The sequence below is a fragment of the Haliotis asinina genome, chromosome 8, assembly GCF_037392515.1.
Source record: "Haliotis asinina isolate JCU_RB_2024 chromosome 8, JCU_Hal_asi_v2, whole genome shotgun sequence".
Classification (NCBI taxonomy): domain Eukaryota; kingdom Metazoa; phylum Mollusca; class Gastropoda; order Lepetellida; family Haliotidae; genus Haliotis; species Haliotis asinina.
In genome coordinates, this window is record NC_090287.1 from 29983839 (window position 1) to 30005310 (window position 21472).

General features: G+C 40.5%; 1 protein-coding gene across 1 annotated transcript in view; it reads right to left on the minus strand.

Moving 5' to 3' along the window:
* Positions 1-16165, minus strand: part of LOC137295203 (gamma-aminobutyric acid type B receptor subunit 1-like) — a 36184-nt gene extending 20019 nt beyond the window's left edge. The window contains exons 1-8 of the mRNA XM_067826523.1: positions 15995-16165; positions 7726-7863; positions 6084-6254; positions 5192-5293; positions 4442-4507; positions 3402-3735; positions 1990-2151; positions 1404-1499 (exon numbers count right to left, since the gene is read on the minus strand). Of these exons, the coding sequence (XP_067682624.1) occupies positions 1404-1499; positions 1990-2151; positions 3402-3735; positions 4442-4507; positions 5192-5293; positions 6084-6254; positions 7726-7863; positions 15995-16165 (1240 nt within the window). The remainder of the gene's footprint in view (positions 1-1403; positions 1500-1989; positions 2152-3401; positions 3736-4441; positions 4508-5191; positions 5294-6083; positions 6255-7725; positions 7864-15994) is intronic.
* Between the last annotated feature and the right edge of the window lie 5307 nt (positions 16166-21472).

Consider the following 21472-nt stretch of genomic DNA (forward strand, 5'->3'; position numbering starts at 1 on the left):
TAATATTCACACAGTCTTAATGGCGGATCAGGCAACTATTCTTAATGATGAACCAGGCAACTTTGCAATAAAAGCAACATTTGTTAGGAAGCGAAAGCTTAGGAAGATACAACACATTCATTAGAAATACGAGAACAATAAGAGACAGTTCGATTATTAAAACGACAAAATCCATTCTCAATGGTAAGAAGTCTTTACTAAAAGTATTGTACTATTCGGAAACGGGTTTGTGAATCTAATAGTGATGGAACTAGGTGTAAGCGATGAGCGTTACCAGCCCCACCGAACATATCCGTTACAAAACATATGCAACGACAATGAACTACGTCTTTGGATCCCAAAGAGACAACATTGCAACAGAAAGTCATCGATTCTCATGCAACTGATCACAGTACTTTCTGGTCCAGACTCATTTACTGACAGACCACGGTCTGATCCCATCCTTAGCTCATACATAAAATGTCTTTCCAAATGTGTACCTTCAGTAACTCCAGCCGACGATTATGCCTATGCAAACCTGCCTAGCGATCGTTTCTTTACTATCTTGCATACAGTTAAACACACATATAAACTAATCAAGTAGTGAGTGAGTTTAGTTTTACGCCGCACTCAGCAATATTCCATCTATATGGCGGTGGTCTGTAAATGATCGAGTCTGGACCAGATAATCCAGGGATCAACATCATGAGCATCGATCTGCGCAATTGGGAACCGATGATATCGGCTGAGCCTGACCACCCGATCCCGTTAGTCGTTTCTTACGACAAGCAGAGGCAAATCAAGTAATGTTAAAACCTTTAGTAAGTTAGAAATGGCACTTGTTTCTCTTTTAAGGAAACAACATGTACAGCTGGCGTTTTGTGGAACAAACGCAATAAACTAATACCCGCGACTGCACAGAGAAATGGATTAGACTGAGGTAGTGAGTTTCATAGATACCTTAATGAGACAATTCCTTGAGTAAAGAAACGCTGCGCTGAAGAGTATTGAGCGTTTAGAGCGACGCGTGTATGTCATTGTGAATGTGCGTGCATGTGCTTAAGTGTACTTCTTTCTGCATGAGGACTGCCTTTACTAGTACAGACAATGACCTACTTTTGTGCTAGCCACCTTATTATCATGCCAGATTAACATAAATAGCCCACTCGGGTACAGAATGCTGACTCCGAGCCAACACTGATTTAATGCCGGACGTAAGGGCAGGACAACAACAAGTACCATTTTGTACTGTATTGACGTATGCTGCGGCTTCACACGAAACCCAACATCTCTCGCTCTTCTCTCCTCGTCCACTAAACCATGGGCGTGACCTTATCTAAATACACTATACTTACGAAGTAGCAACCTTGGTGTAATTCGAGATAATAAAGTAAAGAGATGGACTTCATGTAGCTACACAGTACCATGCCAGATGACAGGAGCTGAGTCGACCAGCCACTCGATCTTGACGTCAGTCTGGAGATTGGCATCGTACAGGCCCACCATGTCGATCTTATTGTCTGAAACATGAAACATGGCCTGAGGACGCTTCACTCACGGATGTCGGCTAAAGCAGACGATTTCTACAGACGCCCATTAATCAACCACCAAGTGTCGTTTGTGGTAAGCATTAGGGAAAAGGGTTGTGATGTTACGTTATCTGAAGATGCTTATATGAAGGAGTATGTAAATTTAAGTTATTAAATGGGCATACTAAAACACACTGAGTCTGTTAGGCCTCTTTTGGTTTGCAAGATTTGCGGGTACATTTAACGGACGTTCTGGATTTGGATTGGATTGGCGTTCTATTTACATTGGAGGTGAAAAAACGAATGAGGATTGCAAATCCGCACACACACTCGCGCGCGCAAACAAACAAGCACACAGCCACACATTCAAACACGCACACGACATACATACATGCACATGCACACGCACACGCACACGCACACGCACACGTCAGACTAGATCAGACACACGGTATGAAGTTATATTCCTAAATCTACGTACTCTGCAGCCTGTCTACGCGGTAGAGTGAAATCATGTCTCCCTTATCGTTGAACCGGAAATGACCCCTGACCCCCTGGAACTCGACCCTCCTCGTGTTGTCCAGCAGCAGCATACCGAGGTCATCATCGGAGTAGTCAAAGTCTTCCAGACCTTTGCTGCTACCTGAAAAACACCGTAGCAGATGTCGTTGACGTGTGGTGCCCTTGACAGCAGGAGTAGTCGTCATTAACATTATAAAGTTAGACAAGCTGACATTGGACATTTGTTTCTGTTTTTCAAAATACTTACCCCTTATGGAAATTTTATTCACTGTGGCAGCCCCAGTGAGTAGTCATCACGTTACTAGATATGCTAATAAGATCTATTTAGGATCCGAAAATAAGCTGTTAACGAAAAAACACCAACGGCAACAACATCGGTTGTTCAGCGTAATTTTACACTTTTGTAATCTTGTTTTAAAATTTGAATAGAGATCATAGCGATGTGAGATTTTGAATATTAGGCAGAAGCTATACACACCGCTAACCAGATCGGGAGGTCAGGTCGACCTAGATGACACATGTCATCGTATCCAAATTGCGTAGATCGATGCTCACATTGTTCATCACTGGAATGTCTGGTCAGGACACGATTATTTACGCACCGCCGCTAGATATGAGGAATATTGCTGGGTGTGGTGTAAAACCAAACTCTTGAGATTCATAACAGTACCATACCGTGTAGATGCTATACACATCGTTATTCCTGAGATCCATGAGAGTGCCATACCGTGTAGATGCTATACACATCGTTATTCCTGAGATCCGTGAGAGTACCATACCGTGTAGATGCTATACACATCGTTATTCCTGAGATCCATGAGAGTACCATACCGTGTAGATGCTATACACATCGTTATTCCTGAGATCCATGAGAGTACCATACCGTGTAGTTGCTATACACACCGTTATTCCTGAGATCCGTAAGGGGGCCATACCGTGTAGTAGGTATACACACCGTTATTCCTGAGATCCGTGAGAGTACCATACCGTGTAGTACCCATACACACCGTTATTTCCGAGATCCGTGAGAGTGCCATACCGTGTAGTTAAGATACACACCGTTATTCCTGAGATCCGTGAGAGTGCCATACCGTGTAGTTGCTATACACACCGTTATTCCTGAGATCCGTGAGAGTGCCATACCGTGTAGTTGCTATGCACACCGTTATTCCTGAGATTCGTGAGGGTGCCATACCGTGTAGTAGCTATACACACCGTTATTCCTGAGATCAGTGAGAGTACCATACCGTGTAGTTGCTATACACACCGCTATTTCTTAGATCAGTGAGGGTGCCATACTGTGTAGTAGGTATACACACCGTTATTCCTGAGATCAGTGAGGGTGCCATACTGTGTAGTAGGTATACACACCGTTATTCCTGAGATCCGTGAGGGTGCCATTCAGAGCCAGACATATTGCCCAGATCGTATCGTAGGTCATGGGACCATAGCGGAGACCAGGCATGTCAGGGGTCGTTCTTGACGCATACTCGTCCAGGAATTCCCTAGGGGTGAGGCCAGACAACGCCCTTTCACCCCGGGGGTTCTGGTAGATCCTGTCAACAGCCCAATACCCTTCTACAGCTTCAGCCAATTGTTCCACCGTGCAGTCAATCAACGGGTTGTCAACTTTCCACCATTCTGTCTCATACCACCCGTTGACCACCCACACGACCTTGGGCCCATACAATCCCACCTTGTAGGCCTGTGTAAATGTAAAATATGGATTGTTTATTCAACAACAAGACGCCTTTTTGTACATGGATCCAGAAAGTTCACCTAAGAGTAACTATGATAAAACCTTTCTGTTTCTCAAACGATCTTCTTTATTTATTAAAACGATAATAACTAAATGAAAAATAACAAAAGTAAAACCAATCTATTTCCCAAACGTTTTTCTTTACTTACTTTCTTTACTAAAATATACGATTACTTTATTGTCTGCTTTGTTTTCAGACCGCCGGGTAACAATACCTCTGTGCGACGTCAAGAAAGCAATACTTCCATTTCTTTGGTGAACACTTGGTGTCATCGCGGGTTTTCAGCGACCCGTTCCCATTATTTCCACTCTAGTTTTTCCTTCACATCATTCAGAATTTGGTGGGGTTTTTTTTGAGAATAACCAAGACTAGGTATTAAATTAGCACATACGTCCTACATTTATTGAAAACTTTGCAAAAAGCAATCACACCACCAGGTCTATGATTGGAAGCATTACGAAGGTAGAAAGTCCACGCACGATTTGCGCAACTAAACCAAGGACAGTATTCTAACTACTGACCGAAATTCATCACGTACCATACGTTCATCTTAACCAGGAATTGGCTACTTCATGAAAGAGGTAGTCGTACTTGTCACTTTGTGTGTAAAAGCATTTGTGTGTCCCAAAGCACTTGTGTTGATATACTCACATGACAAAATACCTGCTGGGCCATATCTGCATAAAAACTCCCAACAATTATTCGGACGTCATTTGTCTGAAATACGCAAAAAATGCGGATTTTTAGGTGTGTAAGTCATGTTAAGAGGTACTACTTAGAGTACTGTGTCTGTATGTGCGTTACACCAAGCTTATTTTACGTGTATTTGAAAAGGATATGAACAAAGACTCGCTTGATTCGAATGTTTAATTGTGGTCCCGATTCACAAAGCGTTCTAACCTTACGACTTGTCGTAACTCTACAGTCAGTCATAGGCTTACGAATGGAATGCCGTTGCGCTAAGAACGTTGTGTGGATCGGTAAACACGAAACTACGTATTGCCATTGGGGACACCTAAAAAGTACATTGATGCATCCGTCTTGCTGAGCTGTGATTGATGGAAAGTGGAAATTTGTGGATGTCAATTTCTCGGAAGGAACTCGACGTGTCGGAATATATCCGTACGCCTCATCTGTGACATTCCATCGTGCACATAATTTACCTATTATGGGGACCACGGCATTTTGGGATATTTTCATACGCTTTCATCATCACCTTAAGAGGCCAGCCAGATGAAGGATTAAGAATATACTCCGAAACATCGCGTTTCCCCTAATAAAGAAGTTGACATCCACAATCGTTCACCTTCTCATGTATATCGTTTGCGTTGTAAGACTTTGTGATTGATCAAGTGTCCTCGAGACGGGGTGCTGTGGAGAACGCAAGACATGTATCTCTACCTTGAGGTTGTCCACCTGTATCTGGGGACTGCTACTGATGATCTCTGACCTAACGATGGTGATGTTGGCCGCCTTCATGCGTTTGATCAGGTCAGCGATTGGCTGGATTGGATTAACATAAAGCAAACACTCGATAAAGCAGCTGGAAACTGGAAAGAAACTATCTCCCTGACATCCTTGTGTAATGATTTCTACACAACTGTGGACCTACACATAATGGACAATGTCCCCCTACACGAGGCACAGTCATGAAACACAATATCGGGATAAACATCTGACAATATTGACTGCATTGGGTACATTTTAACAATGTGAGAGGTGTAGAGAATTGATGTAAAGCGTTGACTAACATGGGAAGTATTTGTGAAGGCCAGTCCTACTGTATGCTCGTAATACTGACGAAATACTGCGGAAACGAGCATAAAGTCACATCTATGAATAACAAGTTGATGGTTTTATAAGAATGGAATCTCATTAATCAGTTCATTACTTGACAATTTGAGACAGACTGACTGGCTGGAAAAAAAACATATACACCTATATATATATAAGGCAAAAATTTACGAATGTGAACTCCTATAACAATAAAAATATTAAAGAAGAGGTTGTCATCCATGATACAATGTCTTTTATTTGAATAGCAACTTCTACATATATGCCTCTCAAAAAGAGTTGCCAAATTGAAATATACACGGTTGAATAGGGGTTGAACTTGTGTTTTGTTTCTTAAGACTGGAGTTTTCCGTGAATTGTTTTCCGCTTAATAATGACACCACAACATGTGTAATTTGAAAAATGTAATTTTCTAGTGTACAGTTTTTACCCATTAGATAAAGTATAAAATAACTTGGTTTTCTATGGGTGGCATCATATAGTGGCAAATGAAACTCACCGCCGAGAACAGCTCATACGATTGGTGAATTGTTGCAATACTCGACCAACCGAACTGCTTAAAAATATCGACTATGGCAGGGTTGACATCTACATCCGGGGTATTTGCACGGAAGAAACGTGGAAAGCGAGTCTTGTCTGACAGAGCCGGTGACACCGATATGTAGGACATCTTGAAAGATGAAAATACTGGAAGACTGATTGAGGTTGCATAAGAAATCTTATAACATGTAAACATATTTCATATTTGTATTAGGTATCTGATATATTGTTCTGCAAACCAGGGAAATGCATAATTTTGGGATATAGATTTTTATTTTCATAAATGCGACTTCTATTTATCTACTATACACAAGCTGCTTACCAAGGTCACGGTAGGGAATGTTAAAGCACATGATACTGACAAGCAATGGCGAATAGGCTTGCCAAGGTCATGATCGGAAAATAATAAACACAATATCAGCAAGCAATGACTGTATGTGCATAAAAGATATGGAAAGATAAAGCACATGATATTGACAAGCAATGACTAGTATCAAGTACATTTGTCTGTACTCCTTGTATATTTCTGGAAATGCAGGCGCCCAGGTTGTAGAATTAAGCAGTTTTTAGTGTTTTCTAGATAATACCACCTCTTATGATTTTTACTGAGTAAATAAGTATACTTTGTTCATTAAGCACATGTTAAGAAATTTATATTGAATATGTCGCCTTTAAGCAGTCAGCTCAAACCAAGATCTATGGGCTTTGCTTTTAGGAAAGGTGTCTACTTTGATATTTATCTTACCTCACATATAAATGTCGGTTTCGGATTGGCTAAGCTGTCTTCTGTTATTTTCAATGTACCGCACTTTCAAGCGAGGTACATTGTAATGAACCCCGCTGCAAATTGCAACTCATTCGGTACTTCGTGAATAACATTAATTACGCATGATGCATGGAAATTACCTTTTTGCGAATGCAAATCGATTGATGGGAGATAACTCTAAATCTGTTTTATTGTGTCGTCTGCAAAATCTAGCGATGGCTACGATAAACATTACCTTGCATTCCAATAAATAAATGTTGACAAAACGTTCAAATGTAGTCCCTGTGAATGTTAAACAGGGGAATCAGCCCGCGGCGAGTTTACTATATACCTGCGGGAAACACAGCAAGATGCAAGATTCGAATCGTTTGATTCACACAGGTTGGTCAAAGTGTAAGATCCGATACCCATTCTTCAAGCAGTTCAAAATTTACACTGGGATGTTTGGTACGATAAATACGTTGCTCACTAGTCCCTCGGGGCCTATGGGTTGATGCAACCTCGATGTTTGTTTATGTTCCCTGAAATGTGACTACTACAATGGCCACTACTATGAAACGTGTCTCCTAAGACAGGTGTCTGCAAGGAAAGGTGACTACTGTGAAAGTCGTCTCCCATGACAGGTGTCTACTATCACTATGAAAGGTGACTACCACGAAAGGCGTCTCCTATAAAAAGGTGCCCCCTATGACAGGTGTCTACTATAAAAGGTGACTGCTATTAAATGTTCCGCCTGTGAAAGGTGTCTACAATGACAGGTGTCTACTATGACAGGTGTCTACTATGAAATGTGACTACTACAAAGGGTGACTTCTATGAAAGGACGCTACTCTACCTGCACCATGTTCCACAGGTGGGAGGCTTGTGCTGTTGCCTGACTCACAATAGAGCACGCGGCGCCTATGATCATCACCTTGGTGGGTGGGGAGATGAGGTTCTTGTACATGATGTCAACGCCGATACCAGGATCGCACTAACCACAAAAAATAAAACAACTGGTCGCTTCACCGGACTTACTATCCATCATGATATTAAACAGTTCAAGTATATACCTATAACATATAAGATACCATCCTCGATGTCTCCAGGGTATACGTTCCGATAAGTCTCCACTATACCCTAGATGCATCTACGGCTCGGCCCGAAGCCTGGATTAAATTCTGAACTCAGTTTAATAATGAATTAGAGAATGGATGAAAACATAGTAAAAGTGATAACTCAAGAGTTCCTTCTGAAAAGTATTCTAATTTTACACATGTACACACTGATGCATCGAAAGAGCCATCCAATGATCGTACTGCAGGGGATTTTTGGATACCCAGTGTATGTATTGCTCAGGTGTTCAGAGTCTCTCATTATCTTTCTGTAGCTGAACTTTTCTCCATTTTGCCAACAGTGAGAGATGGGTAGATGAACATGACCACGAAGCAATTATCTTTACCGGTGAGTCCAAGGCAACAATCAAAGCCATAGAAATTGGTGCAAATGGATCTAGAGATGACAATGTTCATGAGATATTAAAGTTGAATACATCCTTAAACATGAAGTACATTGCATGCGACATTTTGTGGGTCCCAGCACATGTTGGAGTACATGGGAATGAGATGCCAGATAATTTGGCCAAATCCAGGTTACAGTTTCCTGAAGTTAATTTATCTAAATTTCAAGCAATCCCTAAAGATTTTGAAAATGTTTTATTGAAATCCATCACAGGGAGTTGGCAACAGTTGTGGGATACAAATACCACCGTTCGACATATGTACAAACTTAGACATTTTTTAGCTGGTCATAAAATTTGTCCTCGTAAAAGGCGTGATGAGGTTATTCTTTCGCGACGTAGACTTGGACACTGTGGGCTAAATGCTTACAGGAGTATTATAGATAAGAACGTCTCTTTTCAATGTGTCTATTACAATTTGGAGATGCCCGGAAATATCCAACATTATCTAATTATATGCCCTGGACATAACAACATAAGACATAATCTCAGAAGTATCATAGTGTCTGCTTCAGGAAAGCTATGTCCAAATATTTCTACAGACCAAAAACTATGTAGCGAGGCCATATGATATTTAGTTATTATTATTCAATCTGCATTCTTAATCTTTATCACTACGGTAGAGTACTTCGTTTTGTCAGCTACCCTGTTCATCTTTGTCATTTCTTGTAAAACCAACTAAAGAAGTTCGAACTAAACTATCATCAACGTATTCATTTGTCTTCGTCAACGTAATGTTCATCTTAATTATGAGCTAATCCCCAGTTGACGCACTAACCAAATGAATGCGCTGACAGAAGTTTGGGGTTGGTGATGTATTTTCTTTAGAAACAGCTTTGGGTCCCAATATCATGTATGGGCGTGTACAGCGGGCACTTTTAGGTTTTGTTTCGTCTTCTGGAAAATATTATGTAATATAGACTTTGTATGGCTTAGACACGTTTACAAGTGTGATTTTAAAACATTTTTAAAAACTCTTTTTTTCTGAACCTACTGCTTTTTTAATGAATACGTATTTCATTTTGCAAAAAATGATTACTTAAGGTTTTTAATTCGTAACACAAAGCAGAGGTTATTCGATCTGTGTATATATCTATCCAAATTAATGTTAATAGTGATATGGTTTCTTTTATTTCAACTACACGGTTCCGAAAATTGTAGTGAAAATACATATGAATTTTTAAAATCAAGTCAGTGTGTTGGGCTCAAATAGACCTCTTCCTGGCCCACGTCGCCTTAAAACTGAAAAACCAAACCGTCATATTGCGTCCAGGGTATAGTGGAGATTTGTCGGAACGTATTCCCTGGAGATATCGAGCATGCTGAAATACAGGTTATTTGAACAAGTTCTGTTCACCATATGCTATTAAAATCTTATACTTTTATAAAACAGAAATTCTGCCAGAATATTTATCTGGATGTATTTTACCTGTACATCTCGTTGTGAAAGCTCGATCACCTATCAATAATCAGTCCTTCGGACGGTTTGGGAGGTTATGTTTATTATGTTCAGTTCACGAAATTTAACGATCTTTTGACTCATATTTCAGGAACGTGGGGATGTATTCTGAGACGTAATTTCCATAGATCCTAATAATAATCAGGTTTAGGTTCGATAGGATAATCATCCGAGATAAGGAAGATATCAAACTTCTTTGCATGATTTTCTTTAGAAACTGAGCTCTGCATTGCTCTGTCTGGCCTCATGAGAAGATATACAGGATAGTGCATTTCTTACACTCATGATATCAGTTGATCTAGAAATATTGTAGCAAACGCACAAGGGCTTGGCCTGCACATGGTCTTCCAGATGGGTGAATTGCATGACTACACGTCACCTTTCTGTAGTTATTATTTATTAACTCCGTGAATTCCTAAGTAGAGATGTGCACATATTTCACAAACTCTCTTGAAGATGAATTACCGCCTCGTAAGTCGATACAAGAATATTATCTGCCTGGCAGGCCCATTATATAATCTCATTATACTGTAATATAAGACTTTTAATGTTTGGTGGTTCGGGGTATTTTAAGTTGTTTCCTCTTGTTTTGTGTTTGTTTTTGTTGAATGTTTTGGGGGTTTTTTTTGTAGATCACGTGTAAAACTAATGTGTCCTTCGGAAAGAAATTGATTTGAGAAACGTCGGGTGGCATATACACACTGATATTCCTGAGCAGAAACATATCGATAGCAATGATGAAAATGCAAAATGGCAGAAGCGCAAGGGATGATTATGTCCTTTCGCCTGAAACTAGTGCAAGAGTGAGTTTAGTTATACGCCGCAATACGCAATGTTCCAGCTATATGGCAGCGGTCTGTAAATGATCGAATCTGGACAAAGTATTCCAGTGACCAACAACATGGGAATCCATATACGCAACTGGGATACGATGACAAGTGTCAACGAAGTCAGCGACTGTGGACATACGATCCCGTTAGCCGCCTCTTACGACAAGGGTTACCTGAAGATCAATTCTAACCCGGATCTTCACTGGTAATGCCGGAAACAACGAGAAATGAGGACGCTCGTGTTGTACCTGTTCATGTCCTCCCGTATAAAAGATAGAGAGAGAGAGATGGGCGACGAGAAGATATAAACTCACAAACACGCTAGTTTTGTTAAAACTAGATGGCACTGCAATGTGACTAGCCGTGAATTGCTAAGCTGTTGTTGCGTCCCATAGTCGCGCCAGGATCCGCTGAAATCAACTATTCCTTCGGGTTATTTTGTTTTAAGTTTGATAATATTGATTATGTTGCAACGCATAGTTTAGGTGTGCATTTATTAAATGACTGTCAGCATTTATTAGAGCGTATTTGATTAATACAGCTATGCATTGGGGTTGTTTCCGTACACACTACAGGGGCAGAAGGTGTAATTTGTGAATGAGTTTAGTTTTACGACGTTTATATCATTATTGCAGCAACATCACTGCGGGTCTTCATGCACTGTACCCATGTGAGGAAACCAAGCAGGTCTCCGATGTGACGAGCGAACACTTTAAGAGCTATGCTTCTCCTTCGTCCTAATCAGCTGCAAACTGATCTCATGTTTACTCGTCATCCATCACATGTGTCGAACTAGGATGTGTCGAATACACCAAACAAATGTCAGAGATATACATTTTACATACATAACGACATTACGTGATAGACGTACAAACTGGATTCAAGTTTACTCGTCACCCATCACATGTGTCGAACTAGGACGTGTCGACCTTAAGCTTGTGGGTAAAACTTTAGACCGTCATTGTTTCTCCTTTGATAATCATTTTGTGCTTATACCGGAAGTAAACCTTCATTCACACTTTGAACGTCAATGTCCTGCCATGACCTTCCAGATCTCTGGATCGCAACGCAGAATCTGTGGGAATAACCCAATGAACGTTAGCGTCAACTAACTTTGATGCCTATGCTTTGAACAAACGAAACGGATGGAAAATAGCGCTTAATAAATGCACATATTAAACGTCAACGTCAAAGTAAACGTCAGCGTACGACATACCAATGCGTTGCAGGAAGAACAGAGAAAACTTTAACAGGATAGAATCTCTAGATTTTTTCAGTCGATGTATGACGGGAAGAGCAGTGATGAAACCTCACTGCGGTGACACAAGATACAAACTGGATCGCAACCGCAACATCACAGCAATAGCAATACCACAGAATTTCGTCCCAACCTCTTCCCTAGTTGACTTGCAAATATTTGTTTGTCCTATTTTATTTTGTTGGGAGTTAGTGGATGTGTTAGTGAATGAAAGGTATTGTGTGGAAGTGTGTTAGTGAATGAAATATATTGTGCGGAAGTGTGTTAGTGAATGAAATATATTGTGCGGAAGTGTGCTAGTGAATGAAAGATATTGTGCGGGTAGTGAATGAAAGATATTGTGCGGAAGTGTGTTTGTGCGTGTGAAAATGGCTTACCATCTAACATCCTTATTGATTTATCTTGATTTATCAAGTTCCTTTGTCACACAAACATTTCTTCATTAAATATTTATCCGTCTGTTAATGCTGCTTAACCTACGAAAAATACACACCTTTTGTGTTGAATAACGTGGTATTCACCACCGACAACTGATAGAATCAAACAGTATATCAACTTGTGCTCTCGGCGCCAATGGCCTTGAATTCTACTTGATTTAGTATTAATGACTTAATTACTATGCAATGACAGCCCATTTTCTAGTTAGAAACGTTCCAGTATATGCTTTCGGAAATGAAAAAATACATACGTGATTACAAATAAAATATATGCTAGTGATACCACATGCATCAACAATGTTCTAACTTGTTTATGTACGTTAAAACTCCTCAAAATAAGTACACGTTTAATCTGTCACACAACACATGGATGTTCAGAATTATTATCTTCAGACAAATATACATTTATATACATTACTTCTTACAAAAACTCCTTAATATCACGCTAATGGAGGTACAAATAAGTTCTCGCATGAATAAATACCCTAACTCATCTTTCAAAATAAAATTTATGTGAAACGTGTGAACCATACCATCCCAGTCAACACACGGCTAACACCAGTGAAACACAAGGATCGCTAAGGGACAGGATGGAATTCTTAGACCAGTACCAATCGACATGACACTTTAGGTTTGTATGGAACACACATAATTTTCTTTGATAAGCAGTGAAACTGAAGATTTATATGGACAAATGACAAATCTGAGGATGACACTGTTACAACAGAAAGAGAACACCCCCTCGGACAAGCGGACAAGTGTAGATGTAAATGCGGTTGAAGATTGGAGTGCCTCATTCTTGTCTGCGTGTGGGTGGTATATACATTGAAACGATAAAGCCTGTTACGAGGTAAATTGTAATAAAAACGCAAATTGTAGTACTTGCAGCATATTGTGATAAAAATTTACATAAATTGGAATCGTTTTATTTGCGGTAAAACGTAAAAAATATTTACTTAAATTGTAAAATTGTAATAACAATTTTGAACGCTCGTAAAAACGCGTGTGTTTCTTTCGTAGGCTTTTTTAGTGCACGGGATTGTATACTGTACACTAGGGGTTGAGACAGCATTGCAACAGTCTGCACACAAAGTCGACTCCAGGGTTTTTAGACCCGGTCACCACACCGTCCTTTGAGCTCCGGCAGTTTGGGGTGGGTCGCCAATATTCCGGATTGGTCAAAATCCAATGGCTTCCACAGAGCGCTTCAAGCCTCTGAATGGGCAAAAGAAGTAATAAACATTTATTTTTAACATTCATATACAACTTCAAATGTCGACAGCTAAGCAGAACAGTTGTTGAAATATATGTGGTTTAATGACAATTGTTCTTAGTTAAGTCCTGGATACCCTACAGTTCACGTGTTTTTTAAACAGTCGTCAAATCACGCCACGATTGTCACTAATTTCATCGATAAAATGGGAATACTGTTATAAGGAACGTGTATTAGAGCTTGAGAAATGCTCTGATGTCTCACCAGTCAGTGCCCTTATTTAGGGATACCAGATTTGTTCGGACTGGTCATGTCTCATTTTTGAGCAGTAGACGTCTTGGTCAATCGACGGTAAACGGTGTGGTCATATATTTCCTAAATCTAAATTTGCGTTGTTTAGTAACGGGTGTAAATAGACTAGTTGGTGTTCTGTTAATACAATGTGTACACGTATGTTTCTCGGATAGTTCTTTGGACTGATAAATGACAACTGAGCCAAAGACAAAGATGCTGTTTTTGAGGACTTTTGAATTGCTTTTAAGTCAGCATAAGAGTTTTTCCGTTATATGTGACAGTGAATATTGTCTTGTCACATTTGAAGTATCCTTAGAAAGCAGGAAAGACAGATCATTGAAAATCATTGTCCTTTTTCATTGTAGCAGTGCAACGAATGTGGAGGCCCTAGATGAATCTCTCCGTGAAATTCAAAACTCGGTCGAAGCTTTGTGATAAACTTACTCGACATGATCAGGCACTCTGTCATTAGACTGTCAAGATGTAATGCCTATAACATATGCAAAACTTTTCTCTGTGTGTCAGCATTTCACACTTTCGTTCAGTTAGGCTATATGCTTTGAGATGTGGCCAAGGCAGCAATCTAATATCTTTGCCTCTGAGCGTGCGAAAAGTTGTGGAAAGTGCCCTTAAAGAAACGTTTGGTTTATGCAATATCACACACGTGTCCTTGAATTAAAACTTCGCAGCAAAAATAGGACAAGCATAAATCTATCACCAACTCCAACACCAACTGTATAGAAAAACCAACCCTGCAGTGTATGCCAAACCAACCAATGGCCTTTTGTGCATAATAATATCTAAACAAACTTCCACCTATCTCAGACATAAACAAATGTGTCTTGCATATTTTGTTTCCTGAAGTTTGTGATGCAGTTTATGGTAGATTTTACGTTTCCTGGGAGTACCAAGCCAAGATACAAAGTCACGCAAAATAATATGTACAAAAAGATAAACATAAAAACAGCTGCATTTGTAGAACCCTAACCCCTCCTCTCACTCTGCATGCATGAAAATGGTGCGTTTGACATACTCGTTGGAACCCACCCCCTCCCACACTTTATATGCACATATATCAAAACCTCATTACGTGTTTAAAAAGACGTGATATAGAGGTCAGTTTCAGATTTCATATCGATTATATATCGTGACGTATATCATTTTTGGTATTTGGTTCAGGTTTATTAATTCTATCTTTGGCTTTCGCGTTAACAATCTTGACATTGGCACAACCCGCAGATTTTCGCTGTGACCTTGCAAATTATCTCAAGGTCACTCAATTTAACTGGTGTCTGACTGACTCTCGTCAATATACCTTGGTACCAAATTTGAACAAAATCCATCAGTTCTTTCTTCAGTTACCACCCTCACAAGCTTACCTCGTTAGGATGAGAGAGCCACAATAAACTCGGTGCGCCTTGTGGCAGTAAGAGCTGTATACTCCCCAGGGAGTTGAGATTGAAATAAGATGTGCTGTTGAGATTGACATCCGGTGATCGAGGGAAAAATACCTAGCGCCTAGAGAAATTGCCTTGCAGTTTGATTTGTGCGCTATACAAGAACACTTATGATAATAATAATAATATGATGTATGAAATGCAAACACACGCGCATTTAGGAGTGATTAAAATTATTATGACAAATTACGTACATGTTTATTACATTTTACCATAAGTAAAATTATTACAGTTTACGTCAACTTTTAATACAGTTTACGTTTTAATTACAGTTTACGCCAAGTTTATTATAAATTGCTGCAAGTATTACAATTTACGTTCCTATTATAATCTACGCCGTAAGAAAGTCATTTGCACATCTGCAAGATGTAGAAATCACACTGTATTAAGAGTATCTGTTTCCTTGACGCCGCATTCAGAAGTAATACAGGCGAGTATAAACAATCGAGTCTGGACCAGACAATCACGTGACTGGCACTATGAGATTCCACGACAGAACCAGCGTTTATGAAACACTATCAAAAAGTGACGACACCAGGTGTTCGCGACAAAGTGAGCGTATCCTGTCCAAACGGCGGCACCCGTCAAAAATATATACGCAAAAACTTGTCAACCGTTCAAGCAGGATCGTATTGTTGTTATTGATAGACACGCCTACCTTGGTATTGTTCCAGATGAGATTAAGTCTGTATCCAGGAAGAATATCATCTCTAGCATTCACCTCAGCTAGTGCCATTTCCACAGCTACTACCTGCCCTGCCCCTCCCCTCCAGGCCCCTTCTAGGGGGAAGAGTCCTAGGAGGTACAAGTCATGAACACCTGTCACCATCCCGAGGGTCGACAGGAAACACACCACGCCCAACATGCACATTCGCTGTTGATAATACAGGACAATATCAGGACAACACTTTGAGAACACCGTTCTGAAGGTTACAAGAATAGCAAGTATATGTCGTTCAGTCTTATGCCAGTGTGAGCACCATCGACAGTTCCAACTCCTTTTGCTTGTTCTCAACACAATCTGGGCAGTTCATTCAGTATTGATTCTGCCAGGCATCGTTTCCTCCAATCGGGTTTGACTCGGTTCTGTCTTCTGAGCACGTGGGAACGTGTAGTCTGTCCATGAGCTGAATGTGAAGAGTATGTGTCATGTTTGGAAAACAGACGTTATAACACGGAATAACGACATTGTAATGTTTCTTATGACAAATAATGGCTGTCTCTTGACATCCACACTGAGCTGCCGAGAGTTCATCGTTACGTAACGATGGGAGCGAAATGTGGTGTAAATACTTTCACTGTGGTTAACTGTCACTATCTTACTATCTTACATAATTGGGGCACGTTGACATCAACGCTGCACCAGACAAACAAGTTGCACTAACTAAGTGCCTAACAACCATCGGCGTGGTATTTAGAAGAAAAACATGTCAGACCTCAGATCATTGACTGTAGTATTCAGAAGATGCTTTTTCATCACTTATTGAATCATGTAAGCATCCAACACACTCTACCACTTCCGTGTCATCAAGAAAAGATTGACTTGATTCTAAACCCAGTATCTGTTTTAATTCTCTTGCATTTCAGGATCATAAGTGAATAGCACTGCTTTCATGAACCCCAACACATTTAAGTTTTATTGATTAAGAACCAGTTTTATCGCATAAATGTGCGGAGCCATGGTTTATTGATGTCAAGGTCTGGAGCATTGGCAAATTACAAGAAGCGCATCGATTACTAATTTAGCATGGCAAGTGTATTGAGTTTTTTCATCGACCGAATTTAAAACGTGTTTAGTTGGTCACTGACAAATTGACAAAACAGTTAGTCTGCTTGTGTTAGGATAACATCAAGTTATATGCTTGACTCAGATTAAGCACCAGATGTCAACAATTTGGACCTGTGCTCACATCAAACTCGTATGGAATGTTGAGAGAATGAGTGTGTGAGTGTGAGTTTACACCGTCTTTAGCAATGTCACAGCAATACCACGGCGGAGGACACCAGACATGGGTTTCGTACGTTAAACCTATTGTTCACGTCTTCAACGTGACGAGCACATGATCTAACCACTAGACTACCCAACCGCCCTGTATGGAGTGCTGAATGAATGGCCCTGTCTTCCATTCCAACTCAAGGGCTGGCATAATGCTCGAGCACGACGTCAGCCGAAAAAGCCCAAGCTGATTTTGAAGAGTTTCTTTTAAAGGGTATACAATGTATATACAGAAAGGTTTGGTATGGTGAGGTTATATTTCATACCGTAAGGGAGAGAGTTTTAAGGAGGATGCGTTTTAAGTACATGTAGTTTTATTTGGTGCATTTGTTCGAGCTGTTTGCTATAGAGCGAGTGAGTTTAGATTTACGCCGCTTTTAGCAATATTTCAGCAATATCACTGTGGGGTATAAAACAAATGGGCTTCACAACTTGTACCCATGAGGGAAATTGAACGCAGGTTTTCAGCGTGACGAGCGAACGCTTCAACCACTCGGCTACCCAAACGCCCCGATATATATGGAGAGGTTGACCTGTCGTAGAATAGGTCTTCAGCAGCCCGTGCTTGCCATAAAAGGCGACTATGCTTGTCGTAAGAGGCGACTAACGGGATCGGTTTGTCAGACTCGTGAACTCAATCGACACATGTCAGCGGTTCCCAGTTGCACAGATCGATGCTCATGTTGTTGGTCACTGGATTGTCTGGACCAGGCTCAATTATTCACAGACCGCCGCCATATGGCTGGAATATTGCTGAGCGCGACGTAAAACTAAACTCACTCACTCACTAAATAAAGGCTCCCTAAAAGTACTTGTAGGATCATACAGAGTAATTTGTTGTTAATAAGGTAACTATATTTTAGATATTTGGAGAGTGTCTACGTCTGTTTGATACAAAGAATTTGTATTTCACGTAGTTTCATACTCTCTGTACATGTTTTATATTTAAATAACGCAAGCAAATAATTTCCCATAATCATGAAAAGTATGTCTGGTTCGAATCCGACTACGTAATACACATGCCCGGGAATCAGTGTAATCACACAGTCATGTAGGTGACCGTGGAGAGGTGAGCACATCCTGTCGGACAGGATACACAGGTCACAAACACACGCAAAGGTTTGTGTGTTCATCTGAAAAACCACGGGAATATGGTACAAGCCAAAGTGGGGTAGTCTAGTCGTTAAAACGTTGGCTAGTCACATCGAAGACGGGTACAATGTGTGAAGTCCATTTCTGGTGTCCCCCGCAGTGATATTGGTGGAATATTTGCTAAAGGCGGTAAAAACATTTTTAAAAAAACAAATAAACATACTCGCTTGCTAGCTCCGTATCTTTAAAACGTGTCTATTTCTGCCAAATAATCATTGTTGGAAAATACCTTAGGGCAGCACATTATAGATATTTCCTTGTTGCTGATATTATGGTGTAAGTGTTATTTTTTTTCTCGTTTTGTGTGCGCGTTTGTGCGTACAACGTGTGTGTTCCTATGCTTGCGTGCCATTTTAAGATCCCTTTTATACCAAATTATAAAAGAATCAAATCAATGAACGTTAGCTAATCAAGGCCATTTAGTTAGTATCATCATTTGCCCGATGTTTAAGTCTGAACCGAAGAACCTTTTACAAGAATAAGTATTTCGTTTACTACAAGACAAACCACAGATTATCAATAAAAAGACACTCATCATATCGGTGTGACGGCATCATGAAAGACGCAAAGTACAGTCACTGTCATTTTCAAGACGATCAGACTGAATTAGTTTGACATGATCACCATTAAGAAGAAGCCATGCGGTACACTTGGAAAGGTTCACCAGGATTTGAACATTGATCACAGAATTCCACTATTCCAAAGCCCTGAATGACTGAATCAGTTTGTATGTTTCTGAACGAGAATGTCCATGTCACAGGGACATAGGCAAGAATCGTGTCTTTTGGGGTTTTTTTTCGGGGAGTGTTATTCTTTCGTTGTTGTTTGATGTGTCGCAATTTCCATGGTATCAGGATTCGACAAATACGTAAATTACTTCCGAGGATAATACTTTCGAAAGGGTTCTACCATGCGTATTCTTAATGCCAACATGGCAGTACATTATTTGGTACTATAAGATTAATTGGACTCAGACATTGTATATATACGCGTTTATATACTTGCAGAGTAGAACCATCGATCAAGCGTACATTGATTTAAGAATAACATCGTGTGATAAAGGGATTATTGATCTTCAGTAACGCATGCTTGTCGTAAGACGCGACTAACGGGATCGGGTGGTAAGGCTCGGTGACTTGGTTGACACATGTCAAGGGTTCCCAGTTGCAAAGGTCAGTGCACACGTTATTGATCATTGGATTGTCTGGTTCAGGGTCTAGATTTTCGAAACTCTCTTAGCTCTAAAATAGTCGTAAGTTCATGCGCTAAGAGAGCTACGAAAATCTAGGCCTAGGCTCGATTATTTACACACCGCCGCCATATAACTGAAATATTGCTGAGTGCGGCGTTAAACAACAAACCAACCAACCAACCCTCATGTACACAAGAAATGAGTTTCACACATTGTACGCACAGGAGGGGGGTTTCGAACACGGGCCCTCAGCGTGACGTGCAGACGCTTTCATCATTAGCTAACCCCACCGCCCCGTTACCGATAAGAACAAACATCAGTATTGAACAAATATGTCTTTGTAATGACGGATTCAATACAGTGTAGGTGGCGTGAAATTGGGTTGAAAGTTGCACTTAATAATATTTCGCTCATATGACAACATGTGTATGTGTGTCTGCCCAGACTTAAGCTGGTTTAATAGTGCTAGCTCACTGAGATACCATGCCGCAGTTAAGCAGGAATGCCCGGCTCACATACATTACACTGACGTCTAGCTGACCAGTATTAGTTCCGAGTATTAGTACCCATTAATTCCGAGCACCACGCAGGGACCAACAAGTACCATATTTTCACGCCTTTAGGAATGACGCGGTCGAGGATCGAACTCGAAACCTTCCGCTCTCCGGGTGGGCGCTCTAACCACTACTCCGCTGAGGCAGTCGCAGGTAAGATTCCAGTAAGTAAGATTCAAGGTTTACTCACTCAAGGACAAAGGTAAGGTAAATGAGGATACTGATTTATGGATTTAACCCGATAGCTATAGCGAATACCTTGTTACTCGAGGTAACACGGATAATGAGGATGTAACTGCTCATTACAACGAGGCTCTTTTGTTAAGAACCCGCACATTGTAACGTAAGCTAACTCGTAACCAACCATTAGATATTGAACTGCACGTAGCAACTGTCACCCCACTGTTACAGCACCAATAGGTAAATATTGGGTTAGCCTACCCATCATTTTCAGTCTAACATACTGGTTAAATCATCGATTAGGTTACACATTAGCCAATAGTTCCAAGCGCTGGAACATCCTTAAGAAAATGGCAAATGGCAAAGAAACGAAACGGGATTTTTTCTTTGGGTACAAATGTAATCGAGTCGTTGGGGGTTGGAGATGGGTGGAGGGGTGTGTTTCAGACATTCTTCAGTTGTCAACAGGAAGTTTGCTATTTGAAAGGCCATAGCCTGGACATTGAACACAGAGGGCATTGCTGTGAGTTTTTGTTGTTGGTTTGAGAAACTTATCAAGGAAGGCCAAGAGTGAGTTAGTGAGTATAGTTTTATGCCACACTCAGCAATATTGCCGCTATATGACGGCGGTGTGTAAATAATGGAGTCTGGACCAGACAACCCAGTGATCAGCAGCATGAGCATCGATCTCCGCACTTGGGATACAATGGTGATTGTCAACAAAGTCAACGAGCCTCAACACCCAATCCCGTTAGTCCTATTTTACAAGCATGGGTTACTGAAGATCAGTTCACAACCTGATCTTCACTGGTCAGGAAGGCCGAGAAAAACCTTCACTGACCACGGGAAGATCACAACAGGATCCCAGAGATCCCAGATTGGCTACCTCTTGTATTGTATGCGATAAATGCATTTAGAAAGGTAAATCTTCATGCAATATCACGACATTGTGTAATGTGGGGAATCGAACTCCGGCCTTCAGTGGAACGAGCGAACACTTTAACCACTTGGCTACCCCACCACCACGAATTTAGATCAGTGACTGGAAAAATAAAAAGACAG